We start from the raw sequence: 22,183 nt of genomic DNA, 5'->3' as shown, positions 1-22,183 counted from the left end.
CTCCTCGGATTCTTGGGAGGGTTGGAAGCTCAGCAAATCAGATTTCAGAGCTGGACCTTTTTGCGCTTTATTGGCTAATAGTGCTGTCAATCATCTAGCTTTCAATTCCAGGCAATTCTATTGGCTCCTACGGTTCGAAGGATGTCTCAATGGTGAAAATCGGAGAAGGGGGGGCTGAGATACAGCCCTGAACAGAGAGTCTGAAGCAGGATTTGACCTTAAACTAAATAACTAAAAAGGGCATAGAAAGAGCTTAAAACACTCAAAAAAGGTCCAATCTTCGGTCTATTGATTCAATGAACATCATGAGTGATACATAGAAGTGATATAGAGTGTTTTTGAATTTTAAAAATACTTTTTTATTCAAATATTGGAGTATTTGATCAGTTTTCTAATTTGAAATGCTCTATATTTCATAAATGTTTCACTGTATCTATGTATAGCTGTGTATATAGAGCCTATATCAGTTGTTCTAAGAGCCCAGCATATTAAAAGTCTTGGATACCCATACTTTCCAAAAAACAATACCCTAAAAGTGCTGTTTTTCAAGATCGAGCTTTTGAGTTTTCCAAGTTCTGCTGTGTTCCATCCTTATCTTATGTGAACCAGTAACATGTATTCTGATGGTTCCATGATTTTTCTCATCTCAAAAATATATAAAAAAAGTTTTTTTTTTTTTTTTTTTTAATTTTTTTTTTTTTTTTTATACAATTAATTAGGTATTTCTTATCTTTATTCGAGCTGAGGCCTGCAAATAGGCCTCGTTTTTAAAAGGTTATTAAGTATGTAAGTCTGTACATTAACTTACATTAATATACAGACTACATTAATTGACGGCATTGACTGTTAATTTACATGCGAGGGATGAACATTTAACTGTATTTTAAAGTTATTATGAAATATTGTAAGATACAGTTTTAAATCCACCGTAAATTTACAGCAATTCATTACAGTGTAGGCTTGAGACTTTACTTTTTGATAAAGCTTATGGTTAGGACTGGCTCAGGTTTGCCTTGGAACAGCCCCTAGAAATGCTGCTATCGGACACGACTTCCGGGGGACTTCCTAGGATACACTAAGCTCCTCCACTGCTACTATTACTGCTTGTATTATCGTCATCAGTCTATTATATCCACTACTGCTGCTGTGATTATTAGTAGTTATCATTTTGCTGCTATTATTATTATTGCTACTACTGCTATTACTACTCTCATATGTATCATTTCTGTCATATGGATCCCCCCCCCCCATTAAAGTTTTTCCTTAACCCATGTGTGGGTCCAAAGACAGAATATCATATGTTGTACAGATTGTCCTTCTGAGGCAGATTTGGGAATGTTGCAACAGGACTGGAAGCTTGAGCGGGCACTGTTTCCGCGTGGTCCTAGTGCGTGCCAATTGTACAGTCTTTTCCCTTTTAATATAGTTTTCGGACTGTAAAAAGTGGAGGGGTCCAATACTGAAATGTATTCAAGTTCAATTTGTGATAAAATTATAATACATTTCTTTCTATTAGTTTTATGGTGCTTCTTTGGCGCAACTTCATCCTATTACATTTACTTATTTAGTTAAGAGGGTAAATAAATGGACAATTCAGCCTCAATATAATGCCAAGCAATATAATGATAAATAGTCGCTAACAAAATGTGCCTGTACATGTCAGCTTATACCAATAAGTAAATAGAAGATATAAAAAATAGAATTATAAAAAAGTAGTAATAAATACAAGTGCTACCCTGACTATGGGCAGGGAAGAAATAAAAGAAGGTAACACAGAACAATATTAAAAAGTAGTTTATTTTATACACGTTTTTTGTAAAAATCACCATCATTATCACAGAGTTAAAAATATTACTCTGCCTCCACCGTGTGGCAGTGATGTGGCACTGATATCAACTCAATCTGTTAGTTTCCTGTCCAACCACTTCTCACAGTCTATGTGTCCAATATGGCAACCAGGTGGGGAATCTGTAGCGCGGGGAAGATCAGCCATGACTTCACTGTAGCCCTGAAAACTCTTCCTCCTCAAGAACATCAGGTATGAATAGATGCGTAGACACAAATGCATCTCTGGTTTCAAATGCAAGACGTCTCCTCAGGACTCGGCGAGGATTAGACTTAGGCTGTATACTGTTTGCGACTATCCACAGTTCACATTGTTAAAACCAGGTCGCAATGAAATGTTATAGATTTGCAACCAGCAGCTTTAACGAGCTAAATGCCATCGACACTGGACACCAGTGAGTTTAAGTTCAACGCAAGCTACTGTTTGCAGCATTTTGAACACTTTGGCACACTTTCTTTCTACCGTAAATGAAGTACTAAATGCGCATCTACATTTCTTTGCACTCGATAGCTTAAGAATTACGGCATGTTTTTTTCCATCAATAATTACATTAAGGCAAAACCTATCGGCAAAAGTGATGATTAAAGCAGCTTCTATTGATACATTTTTTTTCTAACAAAGTGACACATTTAACGAAAGGTATGTATCGACTCCAAACTGAATCTAAGTGGGAGACTGTAAGAAATTGCCAATTATATTATTTTGCCATTCTGGTCTATATCCAGATACCAAGAAAAGCACAGTTCTAGCATGAGATACATTAGGTAATGCAGAAAATGTAATGTGGCAATACTGAGTCCTCCATACAGACTGAAACAAGTTAGATTGTAAATCGGGGCCTTACAAGTTGGAACAGACGCACTGTGTTGTTAATGATTAATATTATGAAACTGTATTTACAGGTTGTGGCTGTGGCAGCTCGTAAATTAAAGGAAGCACAGGAGTTTGCCAAAAAGCATAGCATCTCCCGGGCGTACAGCAGCTATGAGGAGCTGGCCAAAGATCCAGATATAGGTTGGTTTCTGTCAGACCGTGGTCATATTAGATTCACTGATGGTTCTTTGCACTTGAGCACCAGATGTAAGGGATTTGCTGTTTCAGGACATTTCACTGGGAGCTAAATCTTAACAATGCAGATAGCTTCAACCTTTGCTGTGGAAAATGTACTGTTACATGGAATTTGATACACAGAACCAGCTCTCTTGCTGTGTGTGTGTGTGTGTGTGTGTGTGTGTGTGTGTGTGTGTGTGTGTGTGTGTGTGTGTGTGCGTGTGCGCGCGCACACACGCAGATGTGGTGTATGTTGGAGTTATCCACCCCTACCATCTGAGCACTTGTTTGCTCTTCACGAATGCCAAGAAGAATGTGCTGTGTGAGAAGCCACTGGCCATGAACACCAAGGAGGTGAAGGAGATCCTGTCCTCTGCCAAGAGGAATGACGTCTTCCTCATGGAGGTACGGATGGAAAAAACCTTCACAGCTTTAATTTCTTGTTCTCCACTTTTCACCTGCAACATAATTTAGGGGTCGTGATGTCTCGAGTTAAGAAGTTCATCTACAGCATTCTATGTTATTCACAGAGTAGTAAGAGACAGAAAAAAATATTGCAACATTGCTTTGTCATACTTTTTTCAATGTAAAATGCTCCTGTGAGAAACTGTTGTTTGTCAATAGGTTATCATATGTTGCATCAGTGCAAAATGAACACAGCAATTTGTTTTCTCCTATATTTTTTTCAAACAATTGGTTTCATCAGGATTTTGTCAGTGTGCAAGATTACAAGTCATAAATGAGGCACAGAAACAAGACCCTACAAAAAATGACATGTCGTGATAACTAAATGAGCTTGCAAACCCGTTCTAATAATTTAAAGTTATTTTGAGCTGTGATGTTTGAGCTTTAGTGTAAGTCAACACCTGCATAACATAACACCAAGCAACTAAAATGCAACTGTAGAAACCGCCTCCTGCTCTTTGCTTTAGGCTGTCTGGACCCGATTCTTCCCGGCCTCAGTGGAGATCAGACGGCTGCTGGCCCAGGGGGAGGTGGGAGAGGTGAAGATGGTAACATCTGAGTTTGGCGTGCCGGTGATCCACTTGCCGAGATCTTCGCAGAAGGAGCTGGGCGGAGGAGCATTGCTAGATCTTGGTGTCTACTGCTTGCAGTTCATATGCATGGTGTATAATAGAGAAAAGCCAGAGTGCATCCAGGCCATGGGTGTCTGCACGGAGACAGGTAACGACAAAGAGAACAGTAGGATCGCAATTATATGATGTCTGAAGCTCTGCCGCTTCATTAACATCTGGGGAAGTGTTGAAAAAATAGCTCATTCATTTACCAAAAAACTAAATATTTGTTCACATGATATGAGTGATATGAGTAAAAAAAAAAAAAAGCCTGTTGTAGTGGCCAAGTCGTCCTCCTCATCCTGCTTTCTCTTCTTGCTTTAAACGCATCAATCACAGGTTGACAGACCCAGCCATATATATCCATTTGACGCCCCTCATATAATAATAAAAGGGAGTTTTTAAGTTGGAGCTTGTAAAGTCTTTCCCGGTGTGATTTTATACTGTATATACATTGAGAATTGTTAACCAAAGGAGTGTTCCTGTCTGAAAAGACTTTATCTCTTGTGTCTTAACTGGCACAATAAAAGTTAAGATATGATTGTCCAGACACCTTGAGCACAGTCAAATTAACTGACTCAACATTTTGTTTGCGGAGGACGCATTGGACACGCTGCAACAGTAATCTATGTTGCACTTTTTAAAACCATGTCACAAAACGTACATAATTTGTTTTATATATCACTTCATCAATTGTAAATCATATATGTGAACGTTGTTGCAGGAGTGGATGAGACTGTAGTCGTCACACTGAAGTTCTCCAAGAACAGGATGGCAGTTTTCACTTGCTCTTCAGGAATAGAGCTGTCCAATGATGCCATAATTGTGGGGACAAAGGGCAGCATCAGGGTAGGTCATCACAGCAGTGACGCATAATCAAATACAATTAAAATAGTCTGAAATGCCGAACCAGTTTGCATTATGTGTATTTGCATGTTGAATATTAAATTAATGGTTAGCAAGTGAACTATGGTCAAGTGTGAAGCAATTTAGGAAGTAAGTTAGTAAGCTAAATGTGTTGTGTAAGACAAAGATAGAGAGGTATTTTCACTGCACACACTTTACTTCTATCTCTCATAATTGTATGCCTGCTGTTACTGTTGTGAAAATATCCTGCTGCATGCTTTTTAGATCCCTGCCCATATGTGGTGCCCCACATCATTAGTAGTAAACGGGAAGGAGACCCAGTACCCAGTGCCAGATCCCTGTCTGCCTCTCAACTTCCTCAACAGTACAGGCATGCGTTACGAAGCAGAGGAGGTTCGACAGTGTTTGCTCAAAGGTACTGTGACATTCAGCATATGCTAGTCTGTATCTATATCACTACAAGAATGAATTGTTCTATTAACAAAATAACTAAAACAAGCATTATCAGTAGGTGATTAATTATCATGTTGGGGCATATCATTACCTTGTAATACATACTTTCAACACAAGATGGCGTCAGAAACACTGAAATCTTAATGGCCATTTGCCACGTTTCTACCTGCAGACTAAACAGTACACTGTACATGTTCTTACAGTATGATTGTTCCCATGTAGGGCTAAAGGAGAGTGCAGTTATCTCCCATGCTGACTCTCTTCTGCTGGCAGAGGTGGAGGACGAGATTCGCAGGCAGGTGGGGGTGGTGTACAGCCAGGACGGCCAGTAATGCTAAGCATTAAGCTGAATAAAATCCACTTGTTGAATAGAACATGTTCTTGTTATTGAGTATGAATGGTTCTTTATGTTCTAACTGGACTCAACATTAATACACTATCAGTTTGGATCATGTTAACTTCCTGTGAGGAAGAAAGCAAAACTTCATCCTCTTTTTCTCATTTGTCTGACAACGATTGGCTTTAATATGGTTAATGTGTTTTGATAAAGATGCTTGACATACCAGTATTTGTAAGCTCTTTAGTTCATCAAACCTACTCACTGGATGCCTTAGCTCTACCCATACATTAAAGCACTGTTCATCCTTTGAGCATTTATAAAACATTCAATGACTCAGTTTTTCACCTGAAAATAAAACACTTAAAAAAGGCAAAGATAAGGTAGGTGCTCATATTTTTTATTGACGGAAATTCAGTCTTTTAGGATAGCTCAGTACACCAGCTAAACATTTCTTACACTCTAGCATTACAATCAAAAGCATGTTAGACACATGAAGACAACTACAGTGGGTCACCAACATAAAAGGAGAAGCAGAGGGGTTCTACCCATCACCCATTGGAGTTGAGAGGGAAAGGAAGTCAACCCACCACCAGGTCCCCCATGAAAAAACTCAAAAGTGCATATTCATATTAGTCTACGTTAGTGAACCATACATTAGTCATAAGTGCGAACTTAGATATGAGCCAAATGCAAATAAAGGTGAAGGCTTTATGACATCTAATATCACAAATACAGTAACTTACAGAAACACCTCTGAGGTGGACATCCAAAACTAACATTTCTCTATAGTCAGACAAAATATAAGTAGTATTGGATGTCCCAAAACAAAACTCCACCATTCACAACAGTCAAGTATAATATCAAATGTAACATTGTCTGGAGGAGATTAGGAGTGCACTTACACACTTAGACACAGATAGCTGGCATTAAGAGAGGACACTTCAGACAGACGGCACTACAAAGGGATCTGTTTGGGTGGAGTGGTGGAGCCAGTGCAGTTCTGTAGGAGGAGCCCTTTGAATTAGGATGCCACAAATTTGTTCGTAATATCGGCAGAGGAGTGTGATTAGTAAACTGCAGTGCTCAAGGTGCTCTTCTAAGAACAGCCTGACCCACCCACCAACTCCACCTGAACAAGAGCCAGTATGCGCATGCACACAGACCAGGATGCATTCACTCTCACACATGTTCACCTTTAATAATACAAGTGTTTGAGTGAATAAATACAGCAGTTTCTGGTCAGGTTGTTTTAATCTGAGGCCCTGCAGACTGGTTTGATTGAAATAATGTAAAAGGAATGGAGACATAAAGTGGAATTGTACGAATCGAGCCCCCCATACCCACCAGAAACAGCTCTTTGGCCATGAGGACTATACTCTATTTAATTTGCATTATTGCCTAAATGATTAATTGTTCAGCGGTTGAGTTTGTGAGCCCAGGTGTTCGATAAGAAGGGCTGTGAGCTGGAGTGGCGTGGAGCGCTATGAAAGATAGATGAAGGTGGAGGGAGAAAGCGGAGCAGCCCTGTGATCTGTTCAAGCCACCAGAACCACACGCATGGTGTTGGTGTAACCAGAGCCTGGGCGCCAGCCGGTCAAGACGATGACAACATCTCCCACTTTGAAGAAGCCTCGGGCCTTGCCTGGAAATTAAACATACATTTTTTTTTAAATGTACACCTTTTCTTCTATTAAGTATTAAAACACTAACGGTGACATACAGTAGATACTTACCCATATCCATGGCAAAGTTGACGCGCATGTCGACGTCCTCTGCCCACACATCGTGGGCGGGTTTGGTGTAGAGGACGGGGAAAATGCCGCGGTACAGGTGGGCTTGGCGAGCAGTCTGGGTGTTACGAGTCACAGCAAGGATGGGTGCGCGTGGCCTGTATCTGGAGATCAGGTGGGCGGACCTGCAAATGCACAGAAAGTTTACCTCCCCTCACTCACATTTTGAGTATTTTCATTCAATGATTGCAACAGTCTATAACTAAATAATTATGATGATTAGGGAGGGAAACAATGCAAAAATACTAGGTAATGCTTACTTCAAATGTGCACAAAATAGCTTTACTTTTGGTTTTAAAAGTCAGTAAGAGGCTCAGTTACTATGGCACTATGTTGGTGGAGGAAGCAATTCAGTGCGATTAAAAACCCTGATACGGTAGGCTTTTTCTGATTTTTTGGCTGATTTAAAATCCAGCAGTACTCCTGTACACTGGGTGTTCGCTGACCTCAAATGTCATTAACTTAATCATAACAAAAGACATCGAGTTGCCCTGCCCAAACAGGTGCAACACAACTAACAGGATAGTCAGCAGTCCTGAGAGTCCTTAGCCAAAATAAGTGACACTTCTCGTGTATCTTGCGTGTGCAGAGGCTTAAAGTCACTGCAGTGGGCAAACAGGCATGACAGCTTGCAAGAACAAGTATCCATGTATGTTATTATGTGTAATACTCATAATTTGCATCAATTATTTATAGTTGGTTAAGATTTAATATACTATATGAAGCTGTGGAGTAGCACTCAATTTGATTAAATCTCGTGTGATATTAAATAAAGTAAGTTAAGGATGGACATTGGGACTGGGCTAATGATTGACCTCACTCTTGAAATCTGTTGCTGTCTCCACCCACCTTTGTAACCCAATTCAGACACCCACACATACACACACATCAATGGAGAGAGGATCTGCAAGTGCACATGAGGTGTTGGAGGGAGAATCAGGAGTGGTGTTGGCGACGCCTTACCTTCAGGACCAGAATCATTTCACCTCTACCCTCGTCTATCTTACCTTCCAGTCTTAGTGAGAACAATCATGGCACTAGCGCAGCATTTGAAGGAAGACTCAACAGCACCAACAGCTACCACTTCTGAGGGGTCTCTGGTCAGGTGGGAGTGTCTCCTCAGCTCCTCAAACAGTTGTCTGTGGAAGGTGGCCGCCTCGGCCTCTCGTGCTATCTGAGCCCAGAGGGACCATGAGGGGAGGGTGGGGTGGTGGGGTTACTCTCGATCACCCACTACTGCACGCCGAGTCATTCACACCAATGACAGTGACTGGCAAATGCGTAGCTAGACTCATGGTTAAACTTTAGTGGTTGGTTTAATGATGGGCTAATTATTCATTTTAACACTAAATCACATTGAAAAAGGGGTAAAGACATCAAAGTTTTGGGTTTATGTGTGAATTTGAGCCTTTAAACTGCAGGGCTTTGAAGACCACTTCAAATTGTCCGTATGAGTAAAGAAAAAACCAGCAGTCTAAGCGTTTGCCAGGCTCTCCCAGTTACTTCATCAGTCAGTCCCTGTCTGGCCCTACTCTCTCTCTCTCTCAGACTCCTTAAGTACCGATATTATAATCCTCCTCGACCTGCTAGGACCAGATAACCTGCCTACCTTCCAGAGCCAGTGAGCACAATCATCGCAGAGGCTAAGCTCTTAAAAGAGGCCTCAACAGCGCCGATTGCAATAGCCTCAGCGGGGTCTTTGCAGTACGGCGTGGAACGACGCAGGTCCTCAAACACCTGCCGGTGGAACATGGCTGCCTCGGCTTCACGAGCAATCTGGCACAAGTGAGGGCAAGATGCATCAAGCAAAGGCAATCCCACACCAGGCACACATCGATGTAAAATGAGGAAAAAGGACAGGAACACAAGAGACAGAGAGGGACAATGTTAGAGGCACACAAGAAGAACCCAAGTGAAAGTAAAGAAGAGAAGAGAAGAGACAGAAGGGAAGGAAAAAAGGGACAATGCATTGAAGAGTTTAGGTGTACAGTTAGTGGGGGGGGGGGGGGGGGGGGACAAGGAAACATAAAAACATATCCAGGAGTCAAAATTTCACCACAAACATTTACATAAGGTATTAGAATAAAAAAGTGCAATACAACTCATGCTAATCTGGAGTGAAGGTAACTGTGCAGCTGAGATAACCTTTTAACAATATTTAACATCAAGATAAAAAAAAAAAAAAAGGTAAAGTACCAAAATGACAGAGCCAAGCTTAATCAAATATATAAATGACTTTTTAAAAACAAATTCAAGTCAACTAAATGTGAAGAAATTGTTAAAAAGGAGAAGTGAGTAAGAAAAGCATATGAAAGATTGAAGTAAATGAGAAGAAAACTAAATCTATTAGTCTAGGAGATGTTAAGAGAATATAAAATCTTCCTAATATTAGGTTTTAGGTCAGCGACAGTCTTTGTATACAACATGCAAATGTAACATAAGGGCAGCAAGCTCAAAGGCAGGAGCTGCAGTACTGCTGAGTCACTTCTGCTTCTGCATAGCAGTGTAGCCGAGAACAGTGACGGTTAGCCAAGAAAGGCCTGAACGAGACAGCAATTAGTGCGTTATCCATCCATGCAATTGACACCAATTGTGATTCTGATGTAAAAAAAAAAAAAAGACCTAATTATCAACAGTATTGGGTTTAAGACCTCAGTGTTTACTTGTGTCTGTCCCTGACTGAAAATAAATACAAACACACAAATGTAGGTATTACAGACAAAATTCAAAATCCATCATCAGCCTTGTTAATGATCAACAATTGGTTAATCATTAACAGTTTATAAAATACAGAAAGCACACATTTTCCAAAATAAATTGCATAATACCAGAGTTTTTTTGTTTTTTTTCCATAGCTGATGTTCCTGCTGCCTCTCCACCAGCCTTATTGTTACTTAAGAATACTGGTATTATCTATGTAGTTTAGGGTGACTCATGTGTGCACTGTAAATCATTGTTGACAAAAATTGGGTGGATCAGTTTGGGGATACCATGACAAATTAAGAAATGGTGAGAAAGAGTTGTGTCAAATTTGACTACAGTTATTACAATTATATTTAAGTGATCAAATATTTAATGATGACTGCTTGTTCATTAGCATACCTAAAAGGCAGTAAATGTCTAAACTGAAAATAAGTGGATGGAAAAAATTAATAAATGAGAGGCACTTCCATTTGATCTAACAATCCTGCTGACACCTTCTTTAGCAGCTATTAGGCCGAGTGGAAAAAGAGATGCTAAGAAGTAATAGAAGTGTTCAGGAGAACACAAAAAATAGAAACAAGAAAGAGCAGTTTCCCTTTCTTAGAGCATGCGGAAAGTTATAAGAGACAAATCATGCAAGAGCATCCCATAAACAACATTCATTTCTATAATTAATAATCCTGACATACGCTTTGATATGCAATACATTCTTCTAATAATTTTATTACATACATATATACACATTAACTCACCATGTGCTGTGTGCGTACTGCCTCCAGAGGATAATCTCCCTTGGCAGTCTCTCCACTCAGCATGATGCAGTCGGCTCCGTCCAACACGGCGTTGGCTACGTCGCTGCCCTCAGCGCGTGTGGGTCTGGGCTTCTTGATCATGCTCTCCAACATCTGAATGGTGTCCATGTGATGTGTTAGAGGGGTAACATGCGTATATCTCAAAAATAACAGCCTTTTGAGTGAGACAAACAAAATGAATGCTAGCATTATGTTTTATATTCTTTGCTTGTATCTAACCTGCGTGGCACATGTGATCGGCTTGCCAGCCCTGTTGCAGCGACCGATCATCATCTTCTGGGCGAGGAAGACCTTTTCTGTGGGGATCTCAATTCCCAGGTCACCACGTGCAACCATGATGCCATCGCTGGCCTCCATGATCTCATCAAATCTGCACAGGAGACAGAAAATTACAGTCATTTAACAGTAAATCATCATAAGATTGTAAAAGTTTCAAATGCCATGTGAGAGGTTCATAAAACACAGTTAACCATGGAATAAATAAAATAAAAATAAATATGTCATGATGCAAACAAAAGATCTGAATGACTTGACCACACAAGTAAAAGAGATGAAAACACTTCATCCACACACACCTGCGTACACCCTCGTGGTTCTCCAGCTTGCTGATGATCTTAATGTCTTTGCCCTTCTCTCCCAGCACTGCTCTGACAGCATGTACGTCTGCTGCTTTGCGGATAAAGGAGGCGAAGACCATGTCGACTCCATGCTCCACACCAAACTGCAGGTCCTGGATGTCCTTTTCTGAAACAGCAGGCAGGTCTACTGCAGCACCGGGGAGGTTCACTCCCTTCTTGCTGCCCAGGGTGCCACCGTTCTCAATCTCGCACATGAGGAAATCAGAACCTGGAGAGACAAGAAAATGTTAATGGGCCAAGCCTTTAATTGGGTATTAATACACAGCAGGGTTTTCTAAACATTCTAATGGATTACAAAAGATTTTATTTCTTTGCCACTCCTCTACTCACCAATCTCCTTGACCTGCAGGGACATGAGTCCGTCATCGATGTAGATCTTGCTGCCAATTTCGACTACGTTGGTAATGTTCTTGTAGTCCAGCCAGAGGATCTCCTCACTGCAGTTCTCCTGATAGCTATCGTCCAAGGTTATCTTGATCATGTTGCCCTTCTTCAGCTCCACCTCAGCAGTGCCACTCTGTCAAATCATTAACAGACACCATTTTGCTTTCTTTTTGATTCGTTTTCATGCAAAATGTTCTTGATTGTCAACAACAGCTAATAAAGCCATTTTTGAAGACTACTAGGTAATGCTAAACTCACTCCCTGGATGAGGCCAGTCCTGATCTCTGGGCCCTTGGTGTCCAGGGCAATGCCGATGGGCCTGTACTGGATACTGCCAGGCTCGAAGCTGTCGCATGCCTTACGCACATTCTTGATGGTGTCAGCATGGTACTACATAAAAGGGAAGAGAAGCATAACACACGTTGAAATACCTCCAGAGGAAACGTTAAGCAAGATACTGAACTGCACGGCTATTCATTTTGATCACACCTCTAACCAATCTTCTGTTTCTATTGTATACATTGAAATGAAAAGAAATCCCAATTATGCAGAGGCACTGGTATTATAGATGTTATATATACTGTAGGTTTTATTCAAAAGACGTAAAAAAAATCAGGTCAGGGCAATTGAAAGATAAGGTCCGTTTGACAACTCTCCCAGTAATGAGTCATACTGTCAGCATCACTGCAGGATGTTTCTACCACCTTAACTGGCATGTTAAGTGTAACAATAACTGATAGCCTTTAAGATAAAATGCCTTGCAAATATAGCGTCAGACCCAAATTACATATCATACAGTATCACTTAAACTAGCATTATAGATATAGAATGTGGCTTGCAATGTCTTTTGCCTCAAGTTGTATTGTGAGTATGTCGACTGAGGAAGTGCAGGGTTTCTCAGGAGGAAACTCCTTTGTGAAATTGGTGTTGAAAACCCAGCAATCAAGATCCTACCCCAATTTGAAATGTAAACCGACTTGTGTAAAATCGTTACTCATGTGGTCTGATATTGTTCCCTGCATCAACAGAACCTGGTGGCCGGCCTTGACCCTAAAATGCACATTACCGTTTGAGCCTTCTTGGCCCATTCATGCAGGCTAATGAACATGTAGCACAGCGTTTCCAGCAGAGAGCCGTCTTCAAGACAACACACAGCTTAAACTTCCCACCTGGGTAACCAGAGCTTTCAGTAATAACTTAAGTGGCAGGTGATCGCATTGGCTGCCTTTCACAATGGCGATACATTGAGCCAACACTGTACACTGTACTAGCCCGGATGGTCTCACCGACTGCATATAAAAACCCAAAACTAATCCAAAATTAGACCTAAAGCAAGTGTCACACACAAAGTGAAAATCCATTTTATGTTCTGCTAGTTCTCGTTTCATTTAATATTATTAAAAAAAATACAAAAATGTATTTTTGGCAAAAGTGGAATAAATATTAATAAGTTCTTGTTCTCGTGTTTTTGTTAATTTAGAAAGAGACGTTTATATCTACATACAAGGCCCTTCCATAGCCGACCGCCATGTTTCTACAGTAGCCCAGAACAGACAAACCAAACACTGACTCTAGATAGGGCCATTCACATTTTAACGTTTGCCACTGTAGTTGTCCTACACGCTTGACACATAAGGAGAAATTTCAGTTGGTTGCAATTTGCAACCTCACCGCTAGATGCCGCCAAATCCTACACACTGCACCTTTAACTGGTGCTAAGAAATGGGACTTTTTGGATTTGCAACATAATATACTTTACACTCTAAAGTGGAGTGACCTTGGTGTTGGTTGTTGTACACATTTAATGACAGAGTATAGGCTTGCAGCCAACTGAGGAGATAAAGGGCAGGGCAGGAAGCTACAACACAGGTACCATATATAGGACTGTAAGCCAATTTATTTTTGATATTCTCCAAATCTAGACGAACCTTTGATGTTGTTGAAATAACCAAACCCACGCAGCATGGACAGTTAAAATCTTTTGACTGAATCCATTTTTATTTATCTACTAGGGCTGTCAAGCGATTAAAACATTTAATCGCAATACATTGCATGATTGTCCATAGTTAATAGCAAATGAATCATGTTTTACCTGTTAAAAATGAACCTTAATGGTAGATTTGTAAAGTATTTAATACTCTTATCAACATGGGAGTGGACAAAAATGCTTGGTTTATGCAAATTAATGTATATTTATTCAAATCCATTGACTACACAAAACAATGAAAAATATTGTCCAGAAACCCTCACAGGTGCTGCATTTAGCAAAAAACATGCTGACACCATAGTATGACTAACTCAAGCCTAATAGGCAACAACAGCTGTCAGTGTGACAGTGTTCTCAGCTCATGCGTCTGCTGCAAAATAAACTAAAAAAAGTGAGGCATTTAAGCATCACATCCGACTGTACACAATACACTATAACATCAGATTAAACTGACACTATGAGAAAAGCTAAAAATAAATTCAAAAAGCCCCACCTATCCCATGTGGATAATTATCTTCTTAGATTAGACAATCAGTTGAAAAACATAATGATCATCTAGTTCTCCCTGCAGGAGGCTGGAGGGTGGAGTCAGGTTGTCAGCAAGTTTCAACTCACCTAGGCTGACTGCCTGATTATATATTATATAAACTAGTGGCAGTATGCCAGTCTCTCTGGCTTCCACCTCTCTGGTTTGTTTGCCGGAACTGGGTTGGGGCAGAAATGCAACTCATCTGAGCATGCTTTCTTCAGTTTGCCTGACCAATGAAATGATTCATAGATCTGAGTTGTGTTTTTCATTAGACAAGCCAAGACATTAATGTGATATTAGAACTATTCAGGCTTTTTTGAGGAGAACTAGTGCTGACAGATAACAAGATTTCTGTCTGTTTTTAACATCAAATAGGTATAGTGCAGACGGACATTATACTGATGACGGAATCTTAAAAGTATTAACTTTAAAGAGCATTTGCCCTTGTGTGACACAAAGACTGTTTTTTTTTTCCATTCATGCTGGTTGGCCAAGTCTAGCTCAAAGTGCCAATCTGATTGCAGTAGTTGAAAATTAATAATGTGCTTTTTCACCATGAGCATTGTTGACCCTTTCACCATAGCTATCTTATGAAAAGAGTTACAAACACTGCTAGACAAGAAAAAGTGACTTTTAACAATGTGACTGGTTCGCTGTACCTGACCAACACATTTACACAGTAGACAGAATTGTGCAAAGACCCACCTCATGTGTGCCGTGGGAAAAGTTCAAGCGAGCAATGTTCATTCCAGACTTGATCATCTCCTGCAGCATATCCACAGAACGAGATGCTGGCCCTGCAGGCAGTTATTGAAAGGAAAGGACAAAGACATAGCATTACTATGAAAATGTTACATTTACTATTAGATGTTAATAACTGTATTACAACTAAATGTTGACCAACCGATGGTGCAGATGATGCCGGTATTGCGTGCGGTGGTGGGCTCGGAGTCGATGTCCAGCAGGCACAAGTGTTCGAGGAAGGTGTCAGCCATGGAAGCGTTGAGCTGCTGTGTCTGGATGAAGGCAGAGCCCATGTCTAGAGACTTTAACTGAGGCATGGCGATCACTGGAGAAGTCCTGGAGAGAGAAAAAAAAAAACAGGAGAAAAAAAGTAAATATAGAGGACACAGCAATGGCAACCGACAGCTTTCTTCTGTTTACCACTGTTGGTTCAGAATTCCTGAAATCTTTTCAAAAGTTATCAGGTACACACTAGATCCCACTCTCTCCGAGTCTTGCGCTGTGGTTGTACTCATGTAGATCTGAATGGACAGAGAGATCTAGGGTGAGGACTGGTCACACTGGCCAGCAAGTACTGGCACTGTGTCTGCCCTTTAGAGTGTACTTAGCAACATCCTGCACCCAATGGTGCCGTGTGGCTAACCTTGTGATAGTGAATATCAAAAGGAAAGGAGAAGGCCCAGTGGGAATCAATTGATCATGTTGATTACTGATGTACAACAAGGACTAAAACTGGTTGTTATTCACCTCCAGCATATCTATTTTCCACCAACATCAGCCCCCAAGACTAAAGGAGAATAAAGACTACGATTGGGCTTATGAAATATAGCCACTGCAATTCTTTTTAAACAAAAAGAGCTATTGTGAGCTATCTTGCACAAGATTATCTTTTATTGAGCTACTATTTGCTTTTCAGGTTGCACAGCCAGCATTGTGACTAAATGTATGCTTATGATAAATGAGGGGGAAACAAATTCTCACAATTTGACAACAGATACATGAATGTTGATCTGAAATAATAAGGGAAATGTTAAGGTTAGAACATCTGCACTGCCACCACGCAGAGCAGAGTAGTATAGCTTATGGAGTTGAGACACCATATTGTACAATCTGTTAATGGTAGATGTGTTTGAGCAGGGTGTAGCAGGGTTACCCTATGAAGATGAGGAATGTTGCTTATACTATGCCTCTAGTTGTTGTAATTATATGACTACAGCCCAGCTGAACAAGGCTGAAATGCTTTGTTGAGTGGTCAATCTGGTGATACGACACACTGGGTCCTCATGAAATGGTCAGAAATTGTAATTATTTCTAATTGTCATTCTTTACAGAAACTGGGATCTAAACCTAGCAGGTATACAGCATTATCAAAAGTAATGTAATGACTTGTGAAGACAAAAATAAAGAAATGTAAAACATTCATAAAATAGAGGAAATATAATATGAGGTGTAAAAGTAGTTGATAGAAGATACCAATAGCCCTATGTATATTTTACTCAGTCACTTCAAAAATATAATGACTCCCTGCCAAGCGCAAACTCAGGCCACTGTCCAAACCTCCCAGGGGAGAGATTAAATTCCCTCTGTTTAAATTATACATTGAAGTGCCCTTCAACAAAGAACACTCTCACTGGTTGCTTCTGTGGCAGAGCAACAGGATAACAAACTGATATCACTTGAAGGGGGAAATCCTCTCATGCTTTTCCGATCCCCTCTACACAGACTCAAGACCTGTCCTGAATTACTGACCCTGAGCAGGAGGTGGCTACTTATTCCCATCTAGAACAGGCAGCAAAGGCTGATGTTGTATTCATAAAGAAGAGCAGGAAAATAGACAAAGAAATGGCAAATATTCAATTGAAGCTGAACGTGTTGCTGGTGTAACTGCAACTGAAGACACATTCGTGATGGCCTCTAAGTCTATGATGCATTTAACAGTAATATGGTCCGACTCTGACTCCCTCTGACTCATCATACCCTAATTGTATTATTATATAATCACAAATGCATCATGGTGCGGGGATTCCAGGCAGAGCCACTATACCAGCAGGCTGGAGCTGTTGGCTGATGATGTAACAGGCAATGGGGCAGACCAGTGCTCTACGTGAGCTCAGTCACATCCCACTACTGCAACACACAGAGTCGTGGAAGGGCTGGGGGCAGACATCCGAGTGGGCTGAACCACTGAGAAAGACTGCAGAGGGGGAAAGAGGCTGAAATATCCGCAGTAACTGTAGTATAGTGCTGTGCTGTTGTTTTCTTTAAATCATGTTTTATTCATTTATTATGTATTAAGGAGGGGCTGGGGGACAATATTCAATTCATCGTTTTGAGTATTTTATTCATTAAAAATGTCAGATTGTTGCTGGTTACAATGTGAGCATATGCTGTTATCCTAGCCTGTTGCATATTTCTATCATTAATAATGTTTGGGCTTTAGTAACTTATTGAATAATCAATTTTTATTTAAAAAATAGCAATAGACATTGAACTATTTAGACATGCTAATGGTGGCCATTTGGTTAAATATCTTTCTAAACTGGTTTGGTATTGTATCGTGACCAATGTAGTTAACACAACTTCCGTTTAACGTAATACTACAGACAACGCAACACTGACACTTGCAATTGCAAAACTGAAAGAGGATGCACATTTGCCTGAGGAGGGAAAGGTTGACACAAAGTTTTAGGCAAATCCCCTAACAAGTCGTTTTGCTACTTGACATACATGGACTACAAAGCAAATGCATAATAAAACATAACGCATAACAAAAAGAGTGTAGATCTCTGCCAGATGTGTCTGCAAAGACCACTGCTGTATTGTTTGATTAAATTAATGAATTGGGTAGTTTCGTTAGCTGTTAGCCAAACACATCGTCCAAAACATTAAAAGTAAGCGCACTCAGCTTTGTTAAAACTAGCGGCTCCTTCCGCTAGGGGGCCTGTTAAGAGTAGTGAGTGAGGAGTCAGCAGTCAGCCAATGGCAGTACAATACAGGCAATAAACGGTGTTTTCAGGAAGTGCGAGTCACCGCAACGCACACATGTGACCGATCACGCATTTGATTTCCAGCAAGGCGTATAAAAGGATTGTTTTATGGTATATCTGTTTACCCACATTTTCCAGATATGAAATGTACATCCCCCACAAATTTGCTGATTGTCTTTTCATTAATGTCACAGGGTCAAATTTGATTGGCGAACAAATCACAGCCTGTATCTTTGTCACTTCATCCTCAGGCAACTCAACCTTATTGCCTGTATCCTCAGGTGAGGGCTATTTTTGGAGCCCCCCTCCTCTGTCAGAAGAAATATATATATATATATATAAATATATATATACACACACACACACACACACACACACACACACACACACACACACACACACACACACACACACACACACACACACACACACACACACACACACACAGCAGCCGTAGTAACCCTGACACAGATGCAGGACTAACTTTAGAGTTGACTGCTAATAATCCCCTCCAATCCCGTCTACCTTTGAAAAATACTCTCTCGTTGTAACATGCTCTCTGTCACAGTCTTCCCAAACAATTTCCTTATCCCTTATCTGTGAAACATGCCTGTGCAATAATTAGCAGTCATGATGGCATTGCTGTCAGGGTGACATGACATTACTACCATTACTATAGGTGTGACACAACACTGGGCTTATCCAAGTTGCCACACAAAGACAGTCAACGGTTCATCAGTCACACTCAAACAAGGCACCATTTACAAGTTGCACTACTTACCCCCAGTAGATCTTTCTGTTCCTCCTGGGGACAAACAGGCACGTCACAACCGATGACCTCCACAACAGCCTCAGTCTGTTGGATCTTCTAATGCCAATGAGCGAACCACTCCCTGCTGCTGCAGTCCAAGCCCAACTGATCGCTGCAGTGCACGTGCACACATAAGACACATTCAGGTGCTCAAGCGTAAATCCCTTCAATAGGGATAAAGGATGTGGAGAGCACCTGCTGTGACCGAGCAATCGCCATGACCAGATAGAGTAGAAGTACATGAGACTTCCACCACGACGCACAGCAGCAGTATCACACCAATGTTACTACCAACCTAGATTGTACAACCCCCCCAGGTCTAAAAACAGAGTCTAGGCTAATAATAACGCACAGCATCCAGAAGCTGTTTGTAGAAATCTAATACACAGAATGTACAATGGTATGTATGCCTGTAAACTAGGCCTGTAAAGCCCAAAACAAACATTACATAGACCACTTCACGGGTTTAAATGTATGAATAAATAAAATTCAGTGTATTTCAAATACATATGCCAAATCATCTGGCAACCCAAGCACCTTACATCAAATTTAGAGCGTAGTTTTATCAGTGCAATCAAGTGTGTCTGCAGTGGCAAAGGCATACCCATAATTGGCAGTATTCACCCCATGGCTCCACGCAAACATGCAGCTATGGTGGTGACCGACTGCATGGGAACCATGCCAGCTGCATAAGGCCTAGTCTACTGCACTGTCCACCGGCTCAGCTGCAACTGGACTACTTTACCGCAACAGGGGGTCAAGGGCAATTGACAGTTTAGCCACCCATTAACTGCAGTAGATGGCAGACATCACAATTCATAATCATCTCTGCAAATGGATTGTTACCTAGAAAAATATCAACAGCTAAAATACAAGTTTAACAGTATATACACTTACATGCTTTTGTTTATTTCACCAGAAGTCTGGACTTTCAGATGAAGTTTTTAGACTCTTCGGCGCAGTGGAATTTGTTAAGTAGCGGTGAATTTACTAAAGATATATTTATGACAAAGGTGACTTTAGACCACGTGGGCAAATTGTTAAAAAAAGTCAACAACTGATATTTAGGTGAGGCAGACACTGAGCACTTCCTTCTGTTGAGCTCTTAACTTTAACAGGATTCCTGGGTCACTTGGCATTACAACCTGACTGGGCCGCTGGGATAAAGACTCCATTTTGTCAACAGGGCCAGGAAGGACACGGTAAAGACAGTGTCTCCAGGTTGTTATACCCCAAATAATTACTTCTCACAACAGAACACAGCACACGCAGGCTATATCGGAGGCCCAATGCATAACATTATTATTAAAAATGGACCTATAGACAAAGCCCTGCCTTGGTCAAATCATCTTTTCTTCTTCCCAAAGGACGATACAGCTGTCAGAGACAGACCAGACAGAGAGGGTTAGACCTGCCATTCTGTCCATGTATTTACAGTCAACAAGTCCTATTCTCAGTGGCACCACTGCAATAAGCCACTGCAGTGACGCTGCTCAGGCAACGTACATATTATACATTTATTATAGGATGTTTATTTTCTACAGCATAACAAACGAGATTATTTAAAATGTTTCTGGGGAAATACGATAAGAAATAGTGATGTATAAAAAGGATTTTCAAATGTATCTCCTGACTAACTGCCACATGCATGAATTCGACGACAACACACGACATTTAACAATGCAGGGTCTGGTGCATTTGCGTCACCAGTTATATATATCAGTAATTTATTGTAATATAACGTTTCTTATACACGCTGCAGTCAAATCGATGCGCTAAAGGTCACGTTCTCATCCTGCGTCACGTTTTCCTGATCTAGAGCGACATCACAGAGACTGACCAATGGGAGTCCGAGAAGACGAAGCAGCCACACCCACAGCAGGAGGCAACAGGAAGCGATTCTCAAACACTTTACTTATCACATTTAATTTAACTGATTTGGATGTAATAACCGTGTTTAAGCACACCACAAGAGCATAGCGTGTTAGATATGCTACAGAAAGATCTGCTCCACGAATGGACACATTCCCTTAGTCTATCCATCTATTAACTGCATATTAAAATGACAACGTTGTTGCACAAATACCAAACCAGCACAGCGGGACTAAAAAATGGCCTATCTAACGTTACGCTAATCACATAAGTCCAGGAGTATTAGCATAGTTAGATAGTTATGGGTAGAAAGCAAGCTACCAGTGACCGACTCGTACAATCATGGACTTACCACCTCGCAGGATGTAGCTACAGATATAATAAAGACAAAAAGGTTTAGAAGGCACGTTATGTGACAGTGCAAGTGTCACACGCGTTATCATTTAACTTCATAGGATCGGATGAGCGACCAAGCAGCAGCCCATGTTGAGGATACCCACCTTATCTCGCTGAACAAATGCTTGAAAGGATGTTACTGCCGTTGAGCACACTGAGGCTAGCTCAAGGTGATCTTCTTAGTCCCTCACACTGCGGAACTACTTTCTAGGGATGCTGAGACATATCCATCCGAGAGAATAAAGATAAATGCAAAAAGAAAACACAATCGTGACCTTTTTATATTTACCGCAGTCATCACAGTCTAGTCAAACATGTGTTTTATTTAAACATTACTCTTGTGGCAAGTCAGGAAATGGTAGAAAACTAAAAAACGACGCGGAGTGATACGTTGATACGGTACGCGATGGAAGTGCTTTGTAAAGTTACGGAGCCAATCGCAGCGCTTGAATGCATCAGTCGAGCATGAGTCCGGCCCATGACTCCGACATGTGACAGTGGATGGCGTGGATGGAAAAAAAAAGCAGTGTTTTAGTTACAATGGTTATTATATATCTTTCCTACTTTAATGGCCCTATTAGAGATTCAAATTAGTAAATTGTGTGCATGTTTTTGGAACCATTATCCTACAGATGTGCAAATCATCGGCTACAGAAATGGTCAAACATGATGCAGTACGGTAACTGTCTTGTAAGATACCAAACTTTTTGTTTTTACACTCTTCTATTCATGTTCTAAAAACTGATGCAATAATCAGACCCAAACACCTTGCTACTGTACAGTGTTTGTGGCAATACTTCCATCTAGTGATGAAACATAATATTACAGTTTTTATATGTTTTTTTTCAATGATATGTACGCAGTACATTTATGTTTATTTACTTCCCATTGAGTATTG

The 22,183-nt window shown here is 40.7% G+C and overlaps 2 protein-coding genes across 6 annotated transcripts; one reads left to right on the top strand and one right to left on the bottom strand.

Moving 5' to 3' along the window:
- Nucleotides 1-1,920: 1,920 nt before the first annotated feature.
- dhdh.2 (dihydrodiol dehydrogenase, tandem duplicate 2) lies at nucleotides 1,921-5,666 on the top strand. The gene is made up of 7 exons (XM_068730970.1): nucleotides 1,921-2,038; nucleotides 2,749-2,860; nucleotides 3,138-3,301; nucleotides 3,829-4,081; nucleotides 4,697-4,821; nucleotides 5,104-5,254; nucleotides 5,515-5,666. Exons 1-7 carry the CDS (start codon nucleotides 1,949-1,951, stop codon nucleotides 5,622-5,624), a joined length of 1,005 nt encoding a protein of 334 aa, XP_068587071.1. The 5' UTR covers nucleotides 1,921-1,948; the 3' UTR covers nucleotides 5,625-5,666.
- A 342-nt stretch (nucleotides 5,667-6,008) lies between these two features.
- pkma (pyruvate kinase M1/2a) lies at nucleotides 6,009-21,497 on the bottom strand. 5 transcript variants are annotated; one of them, XM_068730968.1, is made up of 12 exons: nucleotides 21,390-21,474; nucleotides 21,242-21,258; nucleotides 15,380-15,555; nucleotides 15,181-15,272; nucleotides 12,218-12,349; nucleotides 11,906-12,092; nucleotides 11,513-11,783; nucleotides 11,157-11,307; nucleotides 10,878-11,030; nucleotides 9,032-9,198; nucleotides 7,366-7,547; nucleotides 6,009-7,274 (listed from the first exon to the last, which is right to left on the bottom strand). In XM_068730968.1, exons 3-12 carry the CDS (start codon nucleotides 15,534-15,536, stop codon nucleotides 7,168-7,170), a joined length of 1,599 nt encoding a protein of 532 aa, XP_068587069.1. In that variant the 5' UTR covers nucleotides 15,537-15,555; nucleotides 21,242-21,258; nucleotides 21,390-21,474; the 3' UTR covers nucleotides 6,009-7,167. The 5 variants fall into 5 exon arrangements, with proteins under 5 accessions (XP_068587069.1, XP_068587068.1, XP_068587066.1 ...); XM_068730967.1 differs by lacking the exon at nucleotides 21,242-21,258 and having other exon boundaries at nucleotides 21,390-21,497; XM_068730965.1 differs by lacking the exons at nucleotides 9,032-9,198; nucleotides 21,242-21,258; nucleotides 21,390-21,474 and adding exons at nucleotides 8,430-8,596; nucleotides 18,988-19,274.
- Between the last annotated feature and the right edge of the window lie 686 nt (nucleotides 21,498-22,183).

Source organism: Cebidichthys violaceus, unplaced genomic scaffold (assembly GCF_023349555.1).
Source record: "Cebidichthys violaceus isolate CVI_PGR_0920_01 unplaced genomic scaffold, fCebVio1.0.p SCAF_5, whole genome shotgun sequence".
Classification (NCBI taxonomy): Eukaryota; Metazoa; Chordata; class Actinopteri; order Perciformes; family Stichaeidae; genus Cebidichthys; species Cebidichthys violaceus.
Note: the sequence above shows the minus strand (reverse complement) of the source record. Positions and strands in the feature narration are given on the sequence as shown.